We start from the raw sequence: 22659 nt of genomic DNA on the forward strand, positions 1-22659 counted from the left end.
TGAGGCATATATTAGAATCCTAGAATTGTAGAGGTGGAAGGGACCACAAGAGTTATCTAGTCCAACCCGCTGCAATGCAGGTATCTTTTTGCTCAATGTGAGGCTCGAACCCACAACAGAGTCTTCTGTTCTGCCGACTGAACACTCAATCGTACATATATATCTTTAGGAATGCTTCCACATTACACTAGCTTTCTGGGAACGACTCCCCTCTCCCCATTCACTTCAATGAATAGTGTTGCTTCAATATGTGTTTAGGGAATGCATGTTCACAATAAGCACACTTTGGAGATGCTCTATCCTAGTGCAGATACACTGCTTTTTTAATGAATGGGTCACCATAAGGTTCAATACAGCCAGTTTCTATTTCCCCACTACTTTTGCCTTGGTTCAGAAGCAAGTGTATGGATAGACCTTCTGGTTCCCATAACAGCACGGCTTGTTGATTGGAAGGTCGGCGGTTCAAATCCCCACAATGGAGTGAGCTCCTGTTGTTCTGTCCCAGCTCCTGCCCACCTAGCAGTTCGAAAGCATGCCAGTGCAAGTAGATAAATAGGTACTGCTGTGGCGGGAGGGCAAACAGTGTTTCTGTGCACCCTAGCTTATGCCACGGTGTTCCGTTGCTCCAGAAGTGGTTTAGTCTAGTTGGTCATATGACCCAGAAAGCTGTCTGCGGACAAATGCTGACTCCCTCGGCCTGAAAGCAAGATGAGAGCCGCAACCCCATAGTCGCCTTTGATTGGACTTAACTGTTCAGGGGTCCTTTACCTTTCACCTATTCTACATTTGCATGCTTGCATTTGAGAGTGTGCCAAGGATCAAAAGAAAAGCAAGGCTCTACTGAGCCCTACGGCGACCACCCCTTGCCCCTCGCAGTGTGTGGGTACTGCACTAGAATGGATCGAGACTACCCATTGTGCTCCACTACCCGGAAGGAACAAATTTAACATGTAAGGAGTTTTATATGAATGGGCAACTCTGGTGCCATTGTGTGAGAATGCCCTAAGGTTAAAAAATAACCCAGGTGGAAAACCACGTTGAAGTGGTTTATCTAATTGGGCAGAACCCAACTGGTGCTCTTGCAGCCAATGGAAAGAGTTTCGATCCAGTGAAGGCATCTGCTAATGGAGGAAGAGTGGGGGCATTTTTGCTAATTTCTCCTCCCAGCAACACCTCCCAAAAATCAGCTGCATAGAGTTCAGGGAGTCTCTAGAACATGGTGGAAAGTGGTGGTGGTGGGATTTCAGGAGGAAGAGCAAATTTGCAGGTCGCCTCCTTCCATTAGCAAAGGTACCTGATGATTGAAAACCCTTCTGATAATGTAAGAACACAACTGGATCAGTCTTTCCTCCCCCCATGTGTGTAGAAAATTAAGAGAGAGTTCTCAAAACGCAACCACGTCCATTATAAAAAGGAGCCAAATATTTCCATCTCTCAGCTTTCCGCATTGAACAAAAGGAACAAAGTCTTCTGTGTTATGTAGAAATTATATTTATTGCATTTGATTATGTTTGAGGGTCTCTTGACAGCTAACTGCCTTTTGTAGGGTGGCAGCTTATAGGTACTGATGTGGTTTTAATAAAGAGAAAATAAGTTGTTTTTTTTAATGACATCATTCAGTTAATGGGGGTGCAAGTCATTGATGATGCTTTCCACTGTGCAGCTCAGTTGCCCTAGCAGTTTTATTTTTAAAAGTCACCTATTTTTGCTAATGGTGTGTTACATGAATGACTTCCGAAACACAGAAGACTTAGCTACTGTAGTCTTTTATCCAAGCCATGGTATGGTTGTGTTGATTATAAAAGGGGGGGGGGGGAGAGAGAGAAGTTCAGTGCCGGAATGGCCACTGTATAATTTTCAAAAGGTAAATTGAAATTTTTATTTATTTATTTTTTGCTGGAGCTGCAGAGTAGCTCTTTAAAAAAAAAAAAATTCTGTGTGGACCATCATCATTTTTTTGGAAGGCTTATCCGCAGTAAAATAGGGTTTCGTTGAAAACAGTAAATAGTAGTCTCCATGCAACAGATCCATTATCATTTCCAAACATGCAGGTGCTTTTTAAAAAATTAAAAAATATAAGGTGCCTTGAGAATGCTGGCAGCTTTATATTTGGAACATACAGTTTGTTTATATATATATATATATGTATATATTTATATATTTACATTGTTACTGGTTAACCTTACCTTATAAGCTACAAAGTTAGGAAAATATACAGTACTTTTGCATATAATGGTATATCCTTGCAGCCCCTGAGTCAAGTATAGAGGATTTAAATACAAAATAAAAAAGGGGGAAAACCCAGCCATTAAAAGCACTTACATTTTAGGTGATGTAAGAGTATAAAAGGGTTATTTCCCAGGAAGACCAGGATCAGAAACATGCCTATGGAGACCCAAGATTCCTACAGTGCTTAGGGAAGAATCTGGCAAGGATGGGTGTCTGATTTGGTGGAGGTAAGCCTTACGATGATGTTGTTGGGGCAGCTCTAAAGACTGGGCCTGCTCCTGTTCCAGAAAGGATGCCAGGTTGTCTTCTGAGGCTGTGTTAAGATGCACTCCGCTCGAGAGAGACTCTTTGGATTTCAGTTTTGATTTTTCAAGGTCTAGAAATTCAGGACACTGAGAAAATGAAACCAAACAACAGCAGGGTCAGAAAGCATTCTAAAGAGCCCATTTCTAATGAAGACCTAAAAGTGAAAGTCTCTTTGTGAAAACTGCATACCCTCCAACACTTCTCTGACGAAAATAGGGACGTCCTATTCTATAATAATGCTATTTTAAAAAAATCATTTATACCCTGCCCATCTGACTGGGTTGCCTCAGCCACTCTGGGCAGCTTCCAACACATATAAAACATAATAAAACATTAAACATTTAAAAACTTCCCTATACAGGGCTGCCTTCAGCCCTGCCTTATACAACCTTCTAAAGGTTGTATAGTTACTTATCTCCTTGGCTCGGGGGGGGGGGTGTCACATAACTCCATATCCTCCAACATTTCTCTGATGAAAATAGGAATGTCCTAAGAAAAAGTGGGACATTCTGGGATCAAATCAGAAACCGGGATGGCTTTTGTAAATCTGGGACTGCCCTAGAAAATACAGATACTTGGAGGGTCTGAAATTAGGTCTCTGGCATTATTGTAAGATGTATACCTACACAAATAAACACCCCTACCTTCATAGGCAATAGCTTGTCTAATAGACACAGATAAATTCACAGGGACAATGTTATCAATAGCTAACAGTCCTAGTGAGTATATGCTGCATCAGAGGCACTGTGCTTCTGCTGGGAATGACTGTGGCAGAGGGCTGCAGCTCTCGGATCCTGTTTGTGGGGCTCCCATAGGTATCCCATAGGTTGGCCACTGTGGGTAACAGGATGCTGGCCTAGAGAAGGACCCTTGATCTCACCCAACAGGGCTTTTCTCATGATCGTATATGAATGCATCTGATGATGTGAATTCTTGCCCATGAAAGGACACAGCCGAATAAACCACAGGAAGCCACTGACGTATCTGTACGTGTATACAGATGCATACCTGTGAAGGACTGAAGCTTCTGTCCGTTTTAATAGATGCTATGGGGTGAAGACTTTGCACTATTCGGACAGCTGGCCTTTGATAATCTGCCCCAGTGGCCACCATACTATAGGCAGGTGGAACAAGTGCCGATTGTCTCTGCAGCAGCTGTAGGATGGTTTGAATGTCAGAAGTCATTTGGGATTCAAGCCTGGGAAAGGAACAAGAGATCAGTAAGTACGTATGTTTGTAGGGATAGCACAGTTTTGGCAAGAAAGAACGAGCCACAACTTGCAGTAACTTCACTTAATACTTGTGAACAAGAATAAACAGGGGGAGAAGATTCCTTATGGCACTCTATGGCAAGCAGTTTTATTTTACAGAATCAAAGAAGTGTGGAGTTGGAAGGGACACCAAGGGCCATCTAGTCCACCCCCAGCTACATCACACATGATGGATGGCCATCCAAACTCTGCTTTAAAACTTTCAAGGAAGTCTGTTCCACTGTCGGACAGCTCTTACTGCCAGCAAGTTCTTCCTGATGTTTAGTTGGAAACCTCCTTTCTTGTCATTTGAATCCATTGGTCTGGGGCCTAGCCTGTGGACCAGGAGAAAACAATCTTGCTCCATCCTCCATGTGACAGCCCTTGAGATATCTGAAGATAGCTAATGTATCTTCTCTGGGCGGGAGGTAGTTTGCACGACAGCCCACAACAGAGCAGATTGCAGGCAGCTTTTGAACAGCTGGAATTCAGTGGCAGAAGAACGCCTTCAAAGTTTGTGCCTGATCCCAGGTCAGGGGACCAATTTAGCTTTAGGGAAGGAGTAGATCATTTCAGATTTGGTCTAAGGACGCCCTTCTTCAAATCTCAGACAGGAGCTCAATGGCTGCACCAGTGTGTGTGTGTGTGGACTATTATATGAGAGGTTCAGTGGAAGGAGGAGAAAAGGGTGAAGTTTTGTGCCCCATGTTCAATTTCTGAAAGACATATACAGGTACAGTGGTACCTCAGGTTACATACGCTTCAGGTTACAGACTCCGCTAACCCAGAAATAGTACCTCGGGTTAAGAACTTTGCTTCAGGATGAGAACAGAAATTGTGCTCTGGCGGCGTGGCAGCAGCAGGAGGCCCCATTAGCTAAAGTGGTGCTTCAGGTTAAGAGCAGTTTCAGGTTAAGAACGGACCTCCGGAACGAATTAAGTACTTAACCCGAGGTACCACTGTAATGCATTTCAAAATAACATTCGATCCTGAACATGTTCAATTTCTGAAAGAGAAATAATATTTATTGGGGACTGGCATGCTCTCCCCCGGTACTACCTGTGCAGGAACTATGAAATAACCTGGATGTACTAGCAAGATACTTTTTCTCAGGTAAACAGTTCTAAAACGGTGATCCTAATGATCTCAGGTGAGAGGTGCTGCAAAAACGGATAGGTTTCCCCTTTGTTCCCACAGGGGTTTCCATGCAAAACTCTTCCTTGATCAATGTTCACTATGGTGGTTGCTTGCTCAACACGCAGGGAATCTCTCATTAAAAGCCTTCCTCCATGCACTGAAGCTCAGACACACAGCAGGGAATTCTCAGTAGCGTTGCCAAGATTATGGAACACCCTTCCTTGGGAAGCCTGCCTGCCTGACTCTTTCTTAGCTTGCTTCCAGGCAAGCAGAAAAAAAAATGCTTCCATATTTGCCAGGTGTTTGATCTGTCTTAATTTGTATTATTTGGGGGGAGGGGGAGGGTTTCCTGCTGTTGTGGATTTTGCTACCATTGCTCCTCGTTTTATCTCTCTGTTACGAACAGCATTTTGCTACTTTGATGTGGTTACATGTTGCTCTTAAACTGTTGTGAGTCACCTTGGGCGCTTTGTTGTCAAAAAAGTAAGTTAGATTTAATTTACAAATGAAATAAATAAACACTCACTACACTCTGTCAACTGATCAGAAATCCAAGGAAGTGAAAATGCAGTGGCAGTTTTCACCAGTTCTCAGTTAGAGCCACAGCGCTGAGTTCTCAGGTAAGCTGCTCCACTGCAAATGATTATCCGAAACCACCAAAGGTTTGTCAGGCAGGAAGCAGCAGACAGAGCTCTCTGCATGCTTCCTGCTACCTGCTGTCTTGTAACATATGTCATGTTGCTGCATTTTTATCTTTTTTCCCCACTGGAAATTAGGCCACAGCTATTCAGGCTTTATTGGCTCATAGAATGCAAGGGAAGTCTTATATCGGCTTTAAATTGCTTGTTAAAATGCACAGTACAATGTGCCCAGGAGCACTCGGTGACTAATATAGACTGAGTTTGTCAATTCAGGATGAAATTGCCCATTTGTCATGACAAAAGTGCTGACAGTAATGGAATCCCAGGAAAATGATTTTATTTTATTTTTTTATTAAAAAAAAAAAGGCTGGACAAAGGCCAATTTCCAATTAGATGCAGTGCTGCTTTCTTGCAAGTCTTTTCTGTGCCCGTTTACAAGATTTATTCCACTTTCAAAAGGGAAGGGGCGTGGTCCTGCAAGATACTTCAGCAATCAGAAACCGAAATAATAATAATAATAATAATAATAATAATAATAATAATAATAATAACAACAACAATAATAATAATAATTTATTTGTACCCCGCCCATCTGGCTGGGTTTCTCCAGTCACTCTGGGCGGCTTCCAACAAAGATTAAAAATTCATCAAAATGTCACACATTAAAAACTTCCCTGAACAGGGCTGCCTTCAGAAATCTTCTGCCAAAGGATATCTTCTGTTCTCATGCCCATTTCTTGCCCATTTCTAAATTCAGGGGACAGCTACAACATTTTTTTTTTTTTTACAGTTAAGATAGGACCCATTTTAGTGACTGAACTCTAGTAAATTTTTGATGTTTAGGAGCCTATACTCAGCCAAGCATTTCAGACTACAGAGCACTGATGTAATGGGATATTGTTCAGAGTTGCCTGCATTAGCCATTTCCAATATGTTTTACTGAACATTTGTTTTACTGAGGGGACTTAGGCAGTTGTGGGAAGGCAGGAACCTTCAGTCTCTGCAACTGCTTCATGGGGACAAGACCTACGGAAGAAGAGTTGATGTGCTCATTAGGCCTGATATTCCTGTTCAGATCCTGTTTTCTTTCCTAATAAACAGTTAACTCAGCTTTACTTTGTGTGATTTATTCCTAGCCTGCTCCTGTCATTAATATAAAATGTATCAGCTGACAAGTAATCCGCCATAATTGAGGATGACTGCCAAATCATGTACTAAAATTCAGGCTGCAAATCTACACTCAGTAACCTGAGAGTCCAGGCCCCTGCCCAAACTCCCTATAAATTGTAAGAACAGTAGCTAAGAAAGCCTATTTATTAAGCATTCATCCTGAATTACTTGCACAAAGCTTACGTAGTGATAAGGCTCTCAGGTTTTTATTGAGGATTCATTCTGATTTGTTTTTTGGGCAGATGTATGAAAATGGGCATTCATTCTGATTTGCTTGCAGAGTGCTTACAAATCATTCGTTCATCCTGCACTTCTCAGTGCATTTCTGTATCATTTTCCTAACTGCAAACAGTTTTCTTAAGTGGATTTGTTGGACAAGGACAACAGAGCCCTTCAATCCACATAAATGACAGAAACATAAAGTTCCAGTATGTGCTTTCTGCAAAATACTGAAAATCTGCAGGTGCCTTAAGCAGGATGTCAAAAAAGGAAATGGAGGGGGGGCAAGCCACCTTTGGTTCCTCCCCCTATATTTGAAAAATGTAAACCAAGAAAACCCTTTAGTCAACCACAAGGCTAAATACACAAGTTTGCACGTGCAGATAAAAATCCAGCAGATCCCAATATGATTCCTGTATTACCCAGTGCAAACCCAGGCTAAGAGAGAAACGGGAGACTGTTTGACAGCAAATTATGTTTTTGACAATTCTGGGCCACAGATTAATTCTAGGCTGCCTGAAAGAGAAGAATGATGGCAGGCCATCTTCATTACCATCTAGTGAAATCTTGCAGGGAAATGAACTTCCATTAAGGAGAAGTTGAGTGTTTCCTTCCCGATTTGATTAAATGCCTTGTCCCAATGACAAAGAACTCTTCCCCAGAGAATGGGGAATAATAGCTGCCTCTCTATTGTTTCCACGGAATATTGCTGGCTGGACCACTTGTTGCCCTTGGGATGATCTTCAAAAATGGCTTAGGAGACACAATATGATTTGTTTACAAGAAGCTTGGATTGTCGCTATTGATTCAGACAAAATTATTTTACCTGGGTGTAAAGCTTATAAACTAGCAGGAAAAGGCTTTCTCACTTTTTTCTTAATATGGCCCTAAAATTGAGGAGTGAACAAACAAGCTTGAATTATGTTTTCTCTGGTAATTACAGTATGGATTCCTCTTTCTTCTCTTTTAATAGTTAACATCTATATCAGCCCTGGGAACCTGAAATTCTGTATAGAATTAACTTGGAACAAATTGTGTTTTAGAATTGAGTTACTGGGTATAGATATATTGACTCTATTACTGTCTTGGCAGGTGATTTTAACACATATGGGGCAAGGACAACAAAGAACTAAAAGTTATGTTGGCTCTTGAGGAAGATTATTATTTTTCCTTTTTTCCTGTCCTACGATTTGAGGAATGATTAAGTAAATCTTAAAATCCCTCTTCAAATTTAATCTTCAATTCTTAAACAGAAGGAGTCAACAAGATAAATATGGTGACTTTACTTTCATTTGTGCCTTAAGGCTGAGCAAAGCAAATTTTATCTGTGTTCCATCAGATCTTGCCAGTTGTTTTATTGATTTGCTTCCTTTTGGTTACAACAATCAGTGGCTGGTTAGCACTGACAGGGCTCATGATTCCGACTGAAGAAAAACTGACCAGGAATAGGTAATCTGCAATTCAGCCTGAAGCTGTAGGCACCAGAAACCTAAAACTTTATTGTGATAGAATGCACTAGGTCAACTGGGGGTGCTTCTATTTCAATCCCATACAGTGGTACCTCGGGTTAAGTACTTAATTCGTTCCGGAGGTCCGTTCTTAACCTGAAACTGTTCTTAACCTGAGGTACCACTTTAGCTAGTGGGGCTTCCCGCCGCCGGAGCACGATTTCTGTTCTTATCCTGAAGCAAAGTTCTTAACCTGAAGCACTATTTCTGGGCTAGCAGAGTCCATAACCTGAAGCCTATGTAACCCGAGGTACCACTGTACTAGCAAATCCAGGTTGCATAATTAAAATTCAATGCTCTTGGGCAACAGATCCAGTCCCCCCTTCCAAAAAAACCCCACACCAATTCTGACTTTTTGCAATAAGGAAAGTGATAGGAAAATACACAGGTATGTGTTGGACAGCAATAGCTTGATGCAACATCAAAATACATCCTTGCAAGGCAATTAGGATGAGTGCTTAATAAGAGGTAATCTGGAAACAACCAAAGTCTAATACTTTTGTCCACAACAGATAGTGGATAATCGTAAAGATGGTCTGATAGTTTGCTTTGCAGCCGGTAGTGTGCTCTACTGCTTTGCGGTGCAATCCTATACTTCTCTATTCAAGCTAAAGTCTCATGGAGTGCAATGGTCCTTGCAGATGAGTATAAGACTGCATCCTAAAAGTCCATTGTGGTAAAAAAAAAATGATTGTCTTTGGGTATAAAATGACTGGAAAGTTTGATTTCTATAAAACAGAGCAGGTTAAATCATTCCATTATCTGAGGGTTTTCTTTACTGGATCAAGCACAGGTACACTTTTATTTATTCGTTATATTTATATTCTGCCTTACTTTGCTGATAGAACTAAAGGTGGTGTAGATGAGATTTCCAGGTGGTCTCCCATCTTGCCACTGAGCAGATCCTGACTTCTTCAGATTCAACAAGGTTGCTACACCATATAAGGTTTTTGTTTGTTCGTTTGTTTTTTTAAAAAGGTAAAGGGCCCCTGGATGGTTAAGTCCAGTCAAAGGTGACTATGGGGTTGTGGTGCTCATCTCACTTTCAGGCCAAGGGAGCTGGTGTTTGTCACAGCTTTCTGGGTTATGTGGCCAGCATGACTAAACCGCTTCTGGCTCAACGGAACACCGTGGCGTAAGCCAGAGCACACAGAAATGCCATTTACCTTCCCACCGCAGAGGTACCTATTGATCTACTTGCACTGGTATGCTTTCAAACTGCTAGGTTGGCAGAAGCTGGGACAGAGCAACGGGAGCTCACCCCGTTGCAGGGAATCGAACCGTGACCTTCCGATAAGCAAGCCCAAGAGGCTCAGTGGTTTAGACCACAACGCCACCCATGTCCCTCAGACTATGCCCTGGGACTAAAACAGAGCAATCCGTTACTGGGGTCCTGGAATTTTGGAGGATCTATGCATGCCAAAATAAATTGAACCCACAGAATCTGAAGCCTGTGGCTTTCTTTGGCTTTCTTTTCCTATGGCATAATCTCAGAACAAGTTTCTAAAGGCTCTTTTAGGCACCCCACTGGGTACCCCTTCTGTTTTATTAGATGGGGATACCTGACTACTGGTCAGGCCACTGACCCACCTTGCTCAGTACTGTCTACACTGATTGGCAGCAGCTGTCCAAGCTGTCAGACAGGATGCCAGGTACTGAAGCTAAGACCTTCTGCTTGCAAAGCAGATGATCTACCATAGTAGTTCATGACCCTTTTCCATGTCAAAGAGTGTCTTGACATGAGGAATGGCAAGTAACTCTTCAATAAATGCAGGCCCAAGATCCCCTTGGGCAATATTATACCCTCCCCGAAAATCTAAGATGATGAGGAAGCCGTTGAATACATCATGCACTTATTTTGTTCTATTACCCCAATGATTCTTCAACATCAACTTCATTGGACTGGTCATGTTCTGCGGATGCCTGATTATCTATTCCGAACTTAAAAATGGAAAGCGTAATTCTGGTGGTCAACAAAAGAGGTTTAAAGACTCTCTCAAGGCAAATCTAAAAAAATGTATGAACACCAACAACTGGAAAACACTGGCCTGCGAGTGCTCCAATTGGAGAACAGCCTTTACCAAAGGTGTCATGGGTTTTGAAGACACTTGAACTCAGGACAAAAGGGAGAAACGCGCTAAGAGGAAGGCATGCTTGGCAAACCCTTACCATGATCAACTCCTACCCAGAAGCCTATGTCCCCACTGTGGAAGGACTTGTGGATCCAGAATTGGTCTCCACAATCACTTACGGACTCGCTGTTAAAACTGTGTTCATGGAAGACAATCTTACTCATCTGCAAATGATCGCCAAAGAAACAGCAGCAGCAGCACTTATTTTGTTCTGTTACCCACCCCCCAAATGTGCAGAATAAATTCTTCTGTTTCCTATTGAAGGCACGGGTCAACTAGTCAACCAGAAGTCAGAATTTTTACATGCAAATAACAAGAGATCAATAATGGGTACATTTGTCTTGGCTGCTGCAAAATAAATCTGGGTAATTCTGCTGTTTATTTGATACTATCTTGTGCTCTGCTTAGGATTGTTTCATTACTCCATGTTATTTTTATGGTTTCAGCTAATTTTTATTTTTAGCATTACTGGCTGAAACAAATAAATGCTGAATACTCTGAAATAGATGCAGTTATATGGTGAATTGTGCTGTATGACTAATCAGCTCTACTTCACTTTATTCTGAACAAGGCTGAGAGCTGTGTTCTTTAACCAACTGCTACCATAACATCGTAGGCACTTAGAAGAGAGAAGTGTTGAAATATTATATGGAGTGCATTAGGAAAAGGAAGCTTACCTATACAGTATTTTGACAAAGAAAACAACTGTTTTCCTTGCACAGTGTGACTAAGTGACACTTATAGAGCTGCTTTTTCCTTTTCTTTTTTGCAGGGTGGGGAACGAGTTTGCAGTTGCTTATTACAAAGAAAGTAGCAAAATAGCTCTCACATCAGACATTGAATGTTCTTGCAATGGAATGTGACACATGCTTCAAAGGCAGCTGACATATCAGGCTACTCTTTTCAAAGAGGGAAACAGCCACACATTACAAACTTTCATTTTCCGGGAGAAGGAAAAAAACATGGAAAAAGGGATCAGAGGAAATACTTGAGGGCATGGGTAGGCAAACTAAGGCCCGGGGGCCAGATGCGGCCCAATTGCCTTCTCAATCCGGCCCACGGACGGTCTGGGAATCAGCGTGTTTTTACATGAGTAGAATGTACCCTTTTATTTAAAATGCATCTCTGGGTTATTTGTGGGGCATAGAAATTCATTCATTTTTTATTTTTCCCCTCCAAAATATAGTCCGGTCCCCCACAAGGTCTGAGGGACAGTGGACCGGCCCCCTGCTGAAAAAGGTTGCTGACCCCTGCTTTAGGGAATAGAAATAACTGAGCAATGAAAAAGGAACCAAACCTCTTCCCTCAGATGATGGATCAAATTGTCCTTTTTGGCTGAACTTTCGGGGTTGCCACTCTCTTTGGGCTCACAGGCACAAACCGGAGAAACTGTGTTGTCATTATTAATCATGACAGATAGCCAAGGTTTGCTCTTTCCCTCATGTCCCTCCTTACCTGCTGAGCTGGTCTTGAAGCAAATCTAGCCTCTGTTCCACTTCTCCATAGTTGATCTCACTCTCTGTTTCGGAGATGCCCCACGTGACATGGGGCAATGCAGACTGGCTGGATGATTCCTGGTGGCTCCTGCTGTGATCCTCCTCCCAGATTCTTCTGTCAGTGATATCTGCCAAAATATAAGAGCGGAGGTTGGTTATTTAAACAAAGCTACAAAATATGGGAGTAGGCTATGTTAGAGAATGTCCACAAAAGTTATTTTTCCTTTGTCTTCATGATGATGCTCGCACTGTCCTCTAGCCTCAAGTAGGAGAAGAAGCATTTATAAAGTGGACTGGTGTGGCCACAGGTTCTGTCATACTGGCTCAGTTATGAGGCTGGATCAGATACAATTTAGAGCCTGGAAAGTTTTCGCAAATTTTGTCCCGAATATGCTGCCCCTAGGAGTGTATTCAACTAAGTTTCACTCAGAACAGAACAGTTGACATTAATGGACCTTAGTCATGTTAAGTAATTTCAATCTGTGTAATACTTAGTCGAATGCCAGACTAGGCCTTGGTCAAATTGGCTCCAGCCTCTTGTTGTAGAAGTAGGGGGAAGGACCTTGCAGAGAACTTTGTAAAAGCCTTGCTCTAAGCAATGCCATGATTTTGCTGGCTAGCTTGTGCGTCATACTTCCAGGGATACATGGAAAAAAAGCAGTCTCGTACCTGTAACTCTAAATATAGTAAGTGCCCAACCCACATTTTAATGGGGTGGAAAACAATGGGAAAACTACTTCATTCATTTGAGGATGGAAATGCAAACAATACAATACATTATTTACAGTCCTCCAAGAGCTGATTTGTAAAAGACCACCTTTTTTTACATGTAAATAAGGTCTAAAAATCTTTTTTCTTCCCACAAAGAAAATATATAGGCTGTAATTCTGGGAAACATCACAAGCACTGCACAGTGGGACAAATGTTTGTGGAATGCCTAAACAAAAATTTAGGATAGCTCAGTGGGTAATGCAGGAGATTCTTAATCTTAGGGTTGCGGGTTCAAGTCCCACACTGGGCAAAAGATTCCTGCACTGCAGAGGGTTGGACTGAATGACCCATGTGGTCCCTTCCGACTCTACAATTGTACGGTTCCATGTTAGGTAAGTTTAACTCACTGCCAGGCAACTAAAGCAGGTGTGATTAAATTGTGGCCACCCAGCAGTTCCTAGACAGTTCTCCAAGTATTCCCAACCACTGGCAATGCTGGATGGGGCTGATGGGAACTGGGGATTAGCAGCCTTTGCAGGGCTGTAAGTGCCCCACTCCTGAACTAGACTAAGGTTTAAATGATTCCATGCTTGGCAATAGAGACTGATGGTGAACCGCAGTCCTGGGGGCCAAATGAACCTCAGCATCCTCTCTATTTGTCTCCCAGGCTATACCACCTCCTCAGCCACGCTTCCTCTCACCAGGCCACATTCCTCAACAGCCCAGCTTCATGTTCTCTTTGAGTCTTTTTGCCTGTCCTTGAACTCTGTTAAGATCTTTTGCTTCTCCGGGAGGAGAGTAGGGAGGGGTATGTGAGAATATACAGCTAGCCTACGATACAGAGGTAAAATCAGCAAATTAATAAACAACCACACATTTGCAGCCATATATTTATAGGTGTTTCAGAAAACAGTGTTTTGAATTAATTCAATTAAGAATGGCAATGAAAACAAGCACAGATGACTGGACCAAACACCATTAACCACAAGAACCCCCCCCCAACACCCCCCCCCCCCCGATCAAAGATGATTTGCTCTTAATAACACAACTGAGAGCCCCAGCAAAGGAACAAAGGAAAATTATATTGGTTTGTGTTTGGTCACAATAAAAACACACACCTCTTAAACTTGCTAAATTTAGCCCAGAGTACAGTTTGCACTAGGTTGCCTTGGAAAATGTTGCTATAGCTGCAAAAACACTTTTGTGGCCGCCAAAAGAAAAAGAAAAAAGGTGAGCTTCCCAACTGCAAATGTAGGAATCTCGACATTTTGCAAGAACCTGAGGGGGTTCAGCCAGCATTCCGGACTGTAAAAAAAGAAAGATGTGTTTGCTGGATTGTCTGGTGGTGCGAAATAACACAGGAATTCTTCTTTTGAATAGGTATATTTAATTGCACCGAGAAGGGAAATCAGTGAAATGTGCACGCACACGCCTCACTTGGAGTATGAATTGCACATGACACCTATTAAATTGTGCTCACAGTGGATAATGACTCCTGTACCACTCCAAATGCCTGGTAGAGTTCGGAAACTATTTTAAAAGGGTCCACACCTGCTTAACGAGTGCTTATCCACGTATCACACTCATCAGTTGCTTTAAAAAGAAAATAAGATGCAAGATTTCTTAATTTTTGTGCCACTTCTTTCTTTCTTTCTTTCTTTCTTTCTTTCTTTCTTTCTTTCTTTCTTTCTTTCTTTCTTTCTTTCTTATTTATTCCCCTTAAGGTTGTGTCAGCTAGTCTGAAACCTGCTTGCAATCCAGTCTTGTTAATTGTAACACTCCTCTAGTTTTCCTACACTTTCCCCCTCCTCTGGCTCTCTCTCCCACCCTCACCCCCGCCAGTACATTTGTACTGAGTTGTAAGGTTAGTGGCACTGTAGTGTTGTGAGAGAAGAAGAAGAAGAGGAGGAGGAGTTTGGATTTGATATCCTGCTTTATCACTACCCGAAGGAGTCTCAAAGTGGCTAACATTCTCCTTCCCCTTCCTCCCCCACAACAAACACTCTGTGAGGTGAGTGGGGCTGAGAAACTTCAGAGAAGTGTGACTAGCCCAAGGTCACCCAGCAGCTGCATGTGGAGGAGCGGGGAAGCGAACCCAGTTCATCAGATTACGAGACTACCACTCTTAACCACTACACCACACTGGGGTGGGGAGCGAGAAAGAGAGTCTTCTTTGTAGTGGCTTCCTGAGTGTGAAACGCTCTCTCCATGGAAGCCTGCCAGGCACCAACATTACCACCTTTTCGATGAGTTTTAGTGTATAGTTAGTTTACTTGTATGCATTTTATATTTCTGTTAATTGGATGTAATTTGCCATAGGAGTTCCTTGTGTGAGGCTAATAATAACAACTGATGGTGGTGATGACGACGACAATGATGACAATGATGATGATGATAGCAGCTCAGTATGGCCCACATCAACTAATAGTTGCTTTCAAGGGTTTCATACAGAATTAATTTCCTAGCCCTATCTGGAGATATCAGGGGACTGAAGCTAGGCATTTTATATCCAAATTATGGGCTCTACCACTGCTAGCTCTCCCTGATGCTAGGAATCTGAGATTTGCAGTTTTCTCAGCAAAACAGTGTCCCTCCCCCCACAAGTTAGATGGAACACTATTAAGGTACAAAGAAACGTTAGTGGCACAATAAAACCAAAAATTACAGGAGGATTGGTAGTAAACCTATGTAGAAGCAAAGACCCTGCAAATCAATCGTGCCTTTTGAAGGGAGTAATTGCTTACAACAGCCCATGCTTGATGGGATTAACTAGCAGAATGTTATGAATTTGAGCATAAGGGAAGGATTTAAATAAATGTTTCATTGCAAGGTTAAAAAGCATGTTGCTGTATAATTTGCCATGGACTATTAATTCTGAATATGTTTTTAAAACGCTTGCATGGATTACCTTTACAAGAATGACTCCTTTTGTTAGTTTGAATTCTTTCTGTTGCGTGCATCATCTCCTCAAAACCCAGCACTGCAGTCTTTCCCAGGACAGATGGGTAGCCTATGATCCCAGAGAACAACGGTTTCTGCTCATCATCAATGGATGACACAAAAGATGATGATCTGCTTCTCTTCTCCCCAAAATGCTTCTTGGTGACCTGATAATGTCTGGTGTTATCCACAGAACCCTCATTGTCTTTGTCATAGTCTGCTAAAAAAAGAAACCATTATAGTAAATGATATGAAATTTAGCCTTGTCCTTGGGGTAGCAGGGGGAAAGTTATTATACCATTTAGCAAGTTTGTTCTCTGCTAGAGATAATGGTTCTTTATGGTTCTTGTTACAGAGAGGGGCTAGCGATTTAAAATGCATTTCCTTCAGCAGATCGTGCGATTCATTTCTCCGTTGGTCTCAAGTGGCTTACAAAAGCCAAACAAAACCAGTGTGTGCAAATAAATAAATCAAATGGGGACAAGAAGAAAATATGTTCTCACAAAAGACTCCTGATCTTTCCCTTTTCTCTCCTTTTCATGTATTTCAAACTGAAATGTCAAGATGCTTCTAGCACAAAAGATTGATTAAGGGTATGGTTTACCATAAGAGTCTCTAAACTGGTTTGCCGTAATATTTTGGAGGGATTTCTTCATCTGCTTTCTATTCATGATTACTAAACTTAATTCTGTTATGTGTAATCTTTATACAGCAGAGTCTAGGCAGCCCCAGTGCTGATTTTGTAATCTGATCCCTATACCTGTTTAAGTAAGCTCTGAATGCAGCAGGAATTAATCTTGAGTAAATGTGCATAGGTTCTTAATGCTAACTTAACCATAACTATTCTATAAACCCACAACTTTGGCCTTAAGAGCTCATTATGCTCTTTGCTAACATGCCTAGCATCTAGATCCGATTTCTAGATTTTGTGATTCCACATAGGCAGTGACTGACCTACATTTTGGGGGCCCGAATCTTGAACTGATATCTGGTCCCCTTCTCAGTCAGCAACAAGGTCTTTATAACCACTGTTATCTTCTTCAGTGGGGTTGTTCCACGACAGATCATCGCAATTTTCTTTCATAATGAGTTACTACATCTCAGATTTTGATTTAAATTGCTGTGCTGGATTATGTCACATGTCAAAGTCACTGGTGTGAATTAAAAATAAATAAATCCTGTGCCTTATAGTTTCTGGGTTATGGGGTGGGGGAATGAAAGTTAGGGAAAATTAGGGAAATGTTATATACATGCATGATGTACTTTTTAAAAGCAAATATTTAAAGCAACGTGGACTAATGTTGCTTCTGGGCCCCTCAAGGATTAGGGGCCCTGAAGTTTAAGTTCCATTAGTTTCATAATAATAATATTATTTATATCCCACTCATCTGACTTGGTTTCCCCAGCCACTCTGGGTGGCACATATAAAAACATAGTAAAATGTCAAACATTAAAAACTTCCCGATATAGGGCTGCCTTCAGACGTCTTCTAAAAGTGGTGTAGTTCTTTATCTCCTTGACATCTGATGGGAGGGCATCACTGCTGAGAAGGCCCTCTGCCTGGTTCCCTGTAACTTCACTTCTCACAGTGAGGGAACCACCAGAAGACCCCCGGAGGATCCACCCCTGCTCACTGACCTCCCCAGACGTTTTCCTCCAAAACCTCTTATAAAGCATGGGTGACTAAAACTGGGCCCTATACTAGATGCAGCACCACAAGCAACAATCCTTGCTCTGGCAACAATCTACCTTGCATGCTCCGCATGTTCCCCAAGCAAGAACAGGATGATGGACTACATGGGGCAATGGTCCAGTGCAGAAGGCTCTTCTTATGCTCTTAAGGATGCCAATGCTTCCTGTTCTTGCTGAAAATCCTTCCAGAAAAAGCAGGAGAGGGGAACCTCAGGCCCAGGGCCAAATGTGACCCTGCAGGCCTCTCTATGTGGCCCTTGGGGCTCTATTCAGGCCACACCCCCTCCCCAGCATACCCTGTTTCCACAGGCCATGCCCCTCAATGGCCTTGCTCCACATCTTCCTTCAGTGTTTTCGCCTAGCTGGAATGCGTCCTTGAACTCTGACATTGCCTGTTGCTTGCCTGGATGTAGGATCAAGAAGACAAACCAGTCTTCTGTACAAAGGCAAAACTGATATTAATTGCTCCACCTACTTTTGCCTCTGGACCCACACACCACTGGCACGTGTGGACCTGTCTGAAAAAGGTCCCCAACCCATGCCTTGTAGCTTGTTGTTATCTACCAGTCTGACAACAGCTCATTCCTGTTTCTCTGCTCTAGACCACTCTGGGTTTCCAAGCAGATCCCAAAGATGCTGCTGAGTCCATTCAGTAAAACGTTTGGGAATTACTGAATTACGCACAAGCAGGGGATGCCATGGATGAGGCAATGCTGTAGCACTAGGAACTGGATCTGAAATCATTTCTGTGTCACGTTGGTTATCAAGGAAGCCTGATGTTTGATCAAGGCATTTTTAGCACCCTTGCTTTTAATGCAGAACAAAGATTTCTCACGGAGCAGAACTGCACCGTTGAATTAATTGTTCTGCTCCTGGCAAATTAGTGGCCGAGGTACTAGAGATTAGGGATAAAAGAACTGTGCGGATATTGTCTAAATAGTATATGAAGCTACTGCAGAAAGAAGTTGCTATAGTAACAACTTGATCAGGCGAACGTGGAGTAGGGGGTGTAATAAGTACCGACTCGTGTTTAGCCGTTCAGCTAACATCCGTATCCCGATAAGTGTCAGGAGGGAAAATAGAGATTTCAAAGATGCTCTACTCAGCAGCAACTGGAACAAAACTACTAGCAGTAAAAACAAACAAACCAATTTCTCTTGCAGCATGGAGCTCAAAAGTGACAGAGGGTTATCTCAGAACCTTATTGTAACTAATCAAAGTGTGAAAAAGGGTCCCAGTTTTCCAGGTATGGCTGGAAAAGACTCGTGTCTGATGCTGTGGAGATAATATACATGCTTCCTCTTGTCCCAATGCTTCCCCCATGGGAAAACCACTCTACCATGGGAAAGCCACTCTACAGCACTCAATTTATTTAAATTTATTTATTTTTTCCAGATTGACGTTTGCTCCAATTGAGCACTAAAGAGCAGGTTTCACTGGGAAAGGACTGGTGCAAGAGGAAAACTGCTTGGACCCAAGCGGAAGTGTGGGCAAGCCTGAGATACATAGACCAAAGGTATGACGAGGTGTAAGGCAACTTCCTGTACTTCCCTAAAAACAGCAGGGAGTTCGAAAGCCACGGGGAAGGCCTTTCTGTGCATCACCACATGATGTATCTGTCCTATGGGCAGGATGCTAAGAAGAGCCCTAACCTGGCAGACTTCAACTCTTGTAGCAGGACTATTCTAAATACTTTTAGGTGCCAAAACATTTTTATTCCCCCTGGTATTTAAATAAATACTGTTATTTCAATTGAGCGAGCTTTGGGGCATTTCCACCTAGTTGCTACTTGGGGGTTTTGATTCAATGGCATACGGGCAAACTCAGCTTGTGCTATCGTACCTAATTGGGAGGTCTTGCACAACAAACCTGCTTCCTCGGAATTTTGCTCTAAGGTAAGTGACAGGGAAATGCACTGCAAAGTGTGGAATTAACACCTGCTTTGATGCAACATCATTCTAACCAGTCTACTCATCAAAAAGCCATCTTTGTCTAATTTCCCTGCAAACAAAATCAGAATGAACGCTCAGTAATCAGGTTATCCGGAAGAACCCTTAGTCTGTGTAAAGGCTGATCTGCTTTTTTTCATGAAAGTCATTCATCAGCCACCCTGAACCAGCAGCTCAAAATTTCATAGCGGGCAGTGCCTAAAAGGTTACCTCTCCCCTTCAGGTGGCAAAATATGTTTTCTCTTATGGAATGTGAAGGTCATTTAGGCAGGTTATCTCTGTCAACAGACTGTGTGTGTGTGTGTGTGTGTGTGTGTGTGTAGAGCAGCTTAAATATTTCATGGGGGTATTGCCTTGACAGATTTGTTGTCACTCTTGGTTTTGTGCTTAAGAAATGCCTCTTTGACAGAAAGGTAATGCCATTTTGCGAAACAGTAAGACACCAAGCTAAAGATTTATTTCTCTAGGACACAGAATCGCTCTATAAAACTTTGAAGAGATGACTTATACAACACCAACAGTCAGGGCTTTTCCCCCCAGCCAGAACTCACAGGAACTCTGTTCTGGCACCTCTCAGGTGGGCGCCATTGTCAATATAAGAGAACAAGGGAGACATTCATGGTGAGTTTCGGCACCTCTTGTTTTAGAACAATAGCACAGCCAACAATTCACCCGTTTCTCAAATTATTCTGTTTAGATTAGAATCAGGATGCAACCATAGTAAATGGAGATTTAAAAGCCATAAGGTTGGAACCAGACTTCATATGAACAGAGTTCCTCTAATAGAGGAAGGGAGGATGAAGAAGAGTTTGGCCCAGTTCCTACGAGATATGTGTGTGTGTGTGTGTGGTTGTAGCAATTTTTTGGATAGATTGGAATAGAGATTGGAAATGTTTAATTCAGAAGAAAAGTTCCTAAAATAACAATGTCTGGAAAGGGGTTTTGCTTGCTCTCTTAAAGACCGCTCTTGGAGAAAGCAGGAGATGCAGTCTCGTTCCTGCTAGAGGCACTACAAGACACTGCCTCAAGTTCCTTTACATCCCTTCCAGCCGCACTTGAGGTGCAAAGCTCTGGCAGTCATCATGGTTTCTTGCAGGCATAAGGATGCATTTCGACTTTTGAAACTGCCCAATCAAATTCTTGCTGCCCCTAGGATGCTACTATAGGTCCTGCAATACTGTTGTCTGCCTACTCCTTGCTATTCAAACCTAGATTAGTAGCTATAAGCTGCTAGCCTACAGCAGTTTCACTAGGCCTCTTCCAGAACACTGCAGGTTCACAAAGTGGCTGTAACAGCTAAGGGCTGAGCAGCAAAGGGTTAAGTGATGCTTATGGGTAAGCAGCTGAGGGTGATATGTTAGTCATGCCCAGAGGAGACCCAGTGATTTCAATAGCTGCGCTCTGAGTATGATCTAGTTGGATACCACTCTGAGTGCTTAGGGCAGGGATGAAAGAAACCTTTTTTCAGCCAGAAGGCCACAACAGCAGCAGACATGGGGGGGTGTGCCTCAAATTTCAGCAGCACCCTATACAACACCAACATTCAGCACCCCCTCCCTCCCACCTTTCGTTCTACATCATACTTGCAGCGCCCCCTGCAGCACATCCAAGGCTCCACGCCCAGTGCAACTGAAACAGTTGCACTCCCCTAAATCTGCCTCTGGCTACATTCTCTCATAGGCATCTCAGTGATGGGCAGGGCCAGATATGACTCTTACCTTTCAACACTAGGCCACGATCAAGTCACACAAAAATCAGAGGTGCCTGCACACCAGGGATGGGTGAATCTTTCAGTGTTGCTTTCTCTTAGTTCCCAGTCCCCCCCCCCCCCATCTTAAGCCCAGCTCTCCTCATTTCCATATCAGTTTGCGATATGCATTAAAAGGAACTCCTCATGAACATTCACCAGCGAATTTCTCATCGCATACAATTTTTTGTATGCAATTTTGTCTAATACACACTTTTTTTTTTGCAAAGCAATAGCATAAACATTTTTGCGTGCTATTTTCAATGATATATGTGATTTAACACATACCTTACCCTAGTATATGCATTTTTCTACACGCTACTTGGCTAGAGAACTGCACTGCAAGATTCAGAGATGTGCAAATGTTGAAGGATGTCTGTGTTTTGGTTCACTTAGTGTCTTATCCTCAGCATGAGATTTATTACAATCATCTGCATATATCAGGGTTGCTGTTTTACGGTTCCCAATCGAAGAGGGAAAGTGATCAGGGCTGTTTAGCTCTGTTACAATGTTGTTAATATAAAGAATGAAAAGGAGGGCAGCTAGCGGACAACTTGGTCTGACACCTTTGTTTGGATACCCTTTGTCATCCTTCCATCTGTGCTGATCCTTATCTTCATAGTAGTATTAGTATGTAACTCCAGTATTAGGAGTAGCAGCCTTTTAGCGATGTTAGTCCTTGCCAGTTTACCCCACAGTAGTTTCCTATTAATTGTTTCAAATGCTGAGGAAAAGTCAATAAAAGTGGCAAAAAACTGTCTGGGTGGACCACTGGTGTATTTATGCATTAGACAGTGTAGTACAAAAATTTGATCAACTGTACTATGGCCCTTCCCAAACCCAGCTTGTTCCTTGTACAATATATTATTTTCTTCCACCCAGCTTGTTAATTTCAGGAGAAGGCAGAGGCTGTAAATCTTAGAACTTATATCCAATAGGCTAACAGGCTGATAATTCTGGGGGCTGGCATGAGATTTATTACACACCCTTCACCCAGAATGTTCTAGGGTGGGTTACAGCAAAATAAAATGAATCATTAAAAACATGTTTAAAACAAATTGCAATCGCAACTGGAAATCACAATTAGGCTGGTTCACCTTGAAATATAAACGGAGTTGAATTTCTCCTCTATTGCTACCACACACACACACATCTGTCCATTCAGAAACAGCCATTATCACAGTTCAGTGACATACTCCAAGCAGGCAGAGGCACCTGAGAAGGATGCTTGAGGAAGATGGAGGCCGTCTTGGGCCTTGGGAGTGACATGGCTTGAGGAGAGCTCCAGGGGCCAGATGGAGTGGTTCAGAGGGCCACATTCAGCCCCAGAGCCTAAGGTTCCACATCATCCTGGTAGGGTAAACTGAGAAGATCTTCACATCTGAATTCTAAGGTCAACCAGCAATTTTGGTCACATTAAATCATGCCAGCATCTCCATGAACTTTGAACAGTGGCACACTTAAATTAGACATGTTTAATTTCCCCCCTTCATGATAACGGTCCCTCGCCTGGGCCTACTCTGAGTATGATT

At 42.5% G+C, this 22659-nt stretch overlaps 1 protein-coding gene across 8 annotated transcripts in view; it reads right to left on the bottom strand.

The window, feature by feature from the left end:
* Positions 1–1475: 1475 nt before the first annotated feature.
* KCNH7 (potassium voltage-gated channel subfamily H member 7) overlaps positions 1476–22659 on the bottom strand; it is a 256606-nt gene continuing 235422 nt past the window's right edge. For 5 of the 8 annotated variants that reach the window (XM_028747250.2, XM_028747266.2, XM_028747230.2 and 2 more), the window contains 4 exons: positions 15708–15959; positions 12048–12216; positions 3544–3733; positions 1476–2621 (listed from right to left, as the gene is read on the bottom strand). In XM_028747250.2, coding sequence (XP_028603083.2) covers positions 2352–2621; positions 3544–3733; positions 12048–12216; positions 15708–15959 — 881 coding nt within the window. In that variant the 3' untranslated portion in view covers positions 1476–2351. The remainder of the gene's footprint in view (positions 2622–3543; positions 3734–12047; positions 12217–15707; positions 15960–22659) is intronic. The other 3 variants (XM_077936770.1, XM_028747240.2, XM_028747279.2) reach the window with 1 other exon arrangement.

The sequence above is a fragment of the Podarcis muralis genome, chromosome 1 (assembly GCF_964188315.1).
Source record: "Podarcis muralis chromosome 1, rPodMur119.hap1.1, whole genome shotgun sequence".
Lineage (NCBI taxonomy): Eukaryota > Metazoa > Chordata > Lepidosauria > Squamata > Lacertidae > Podarcis > Podarcis muralis.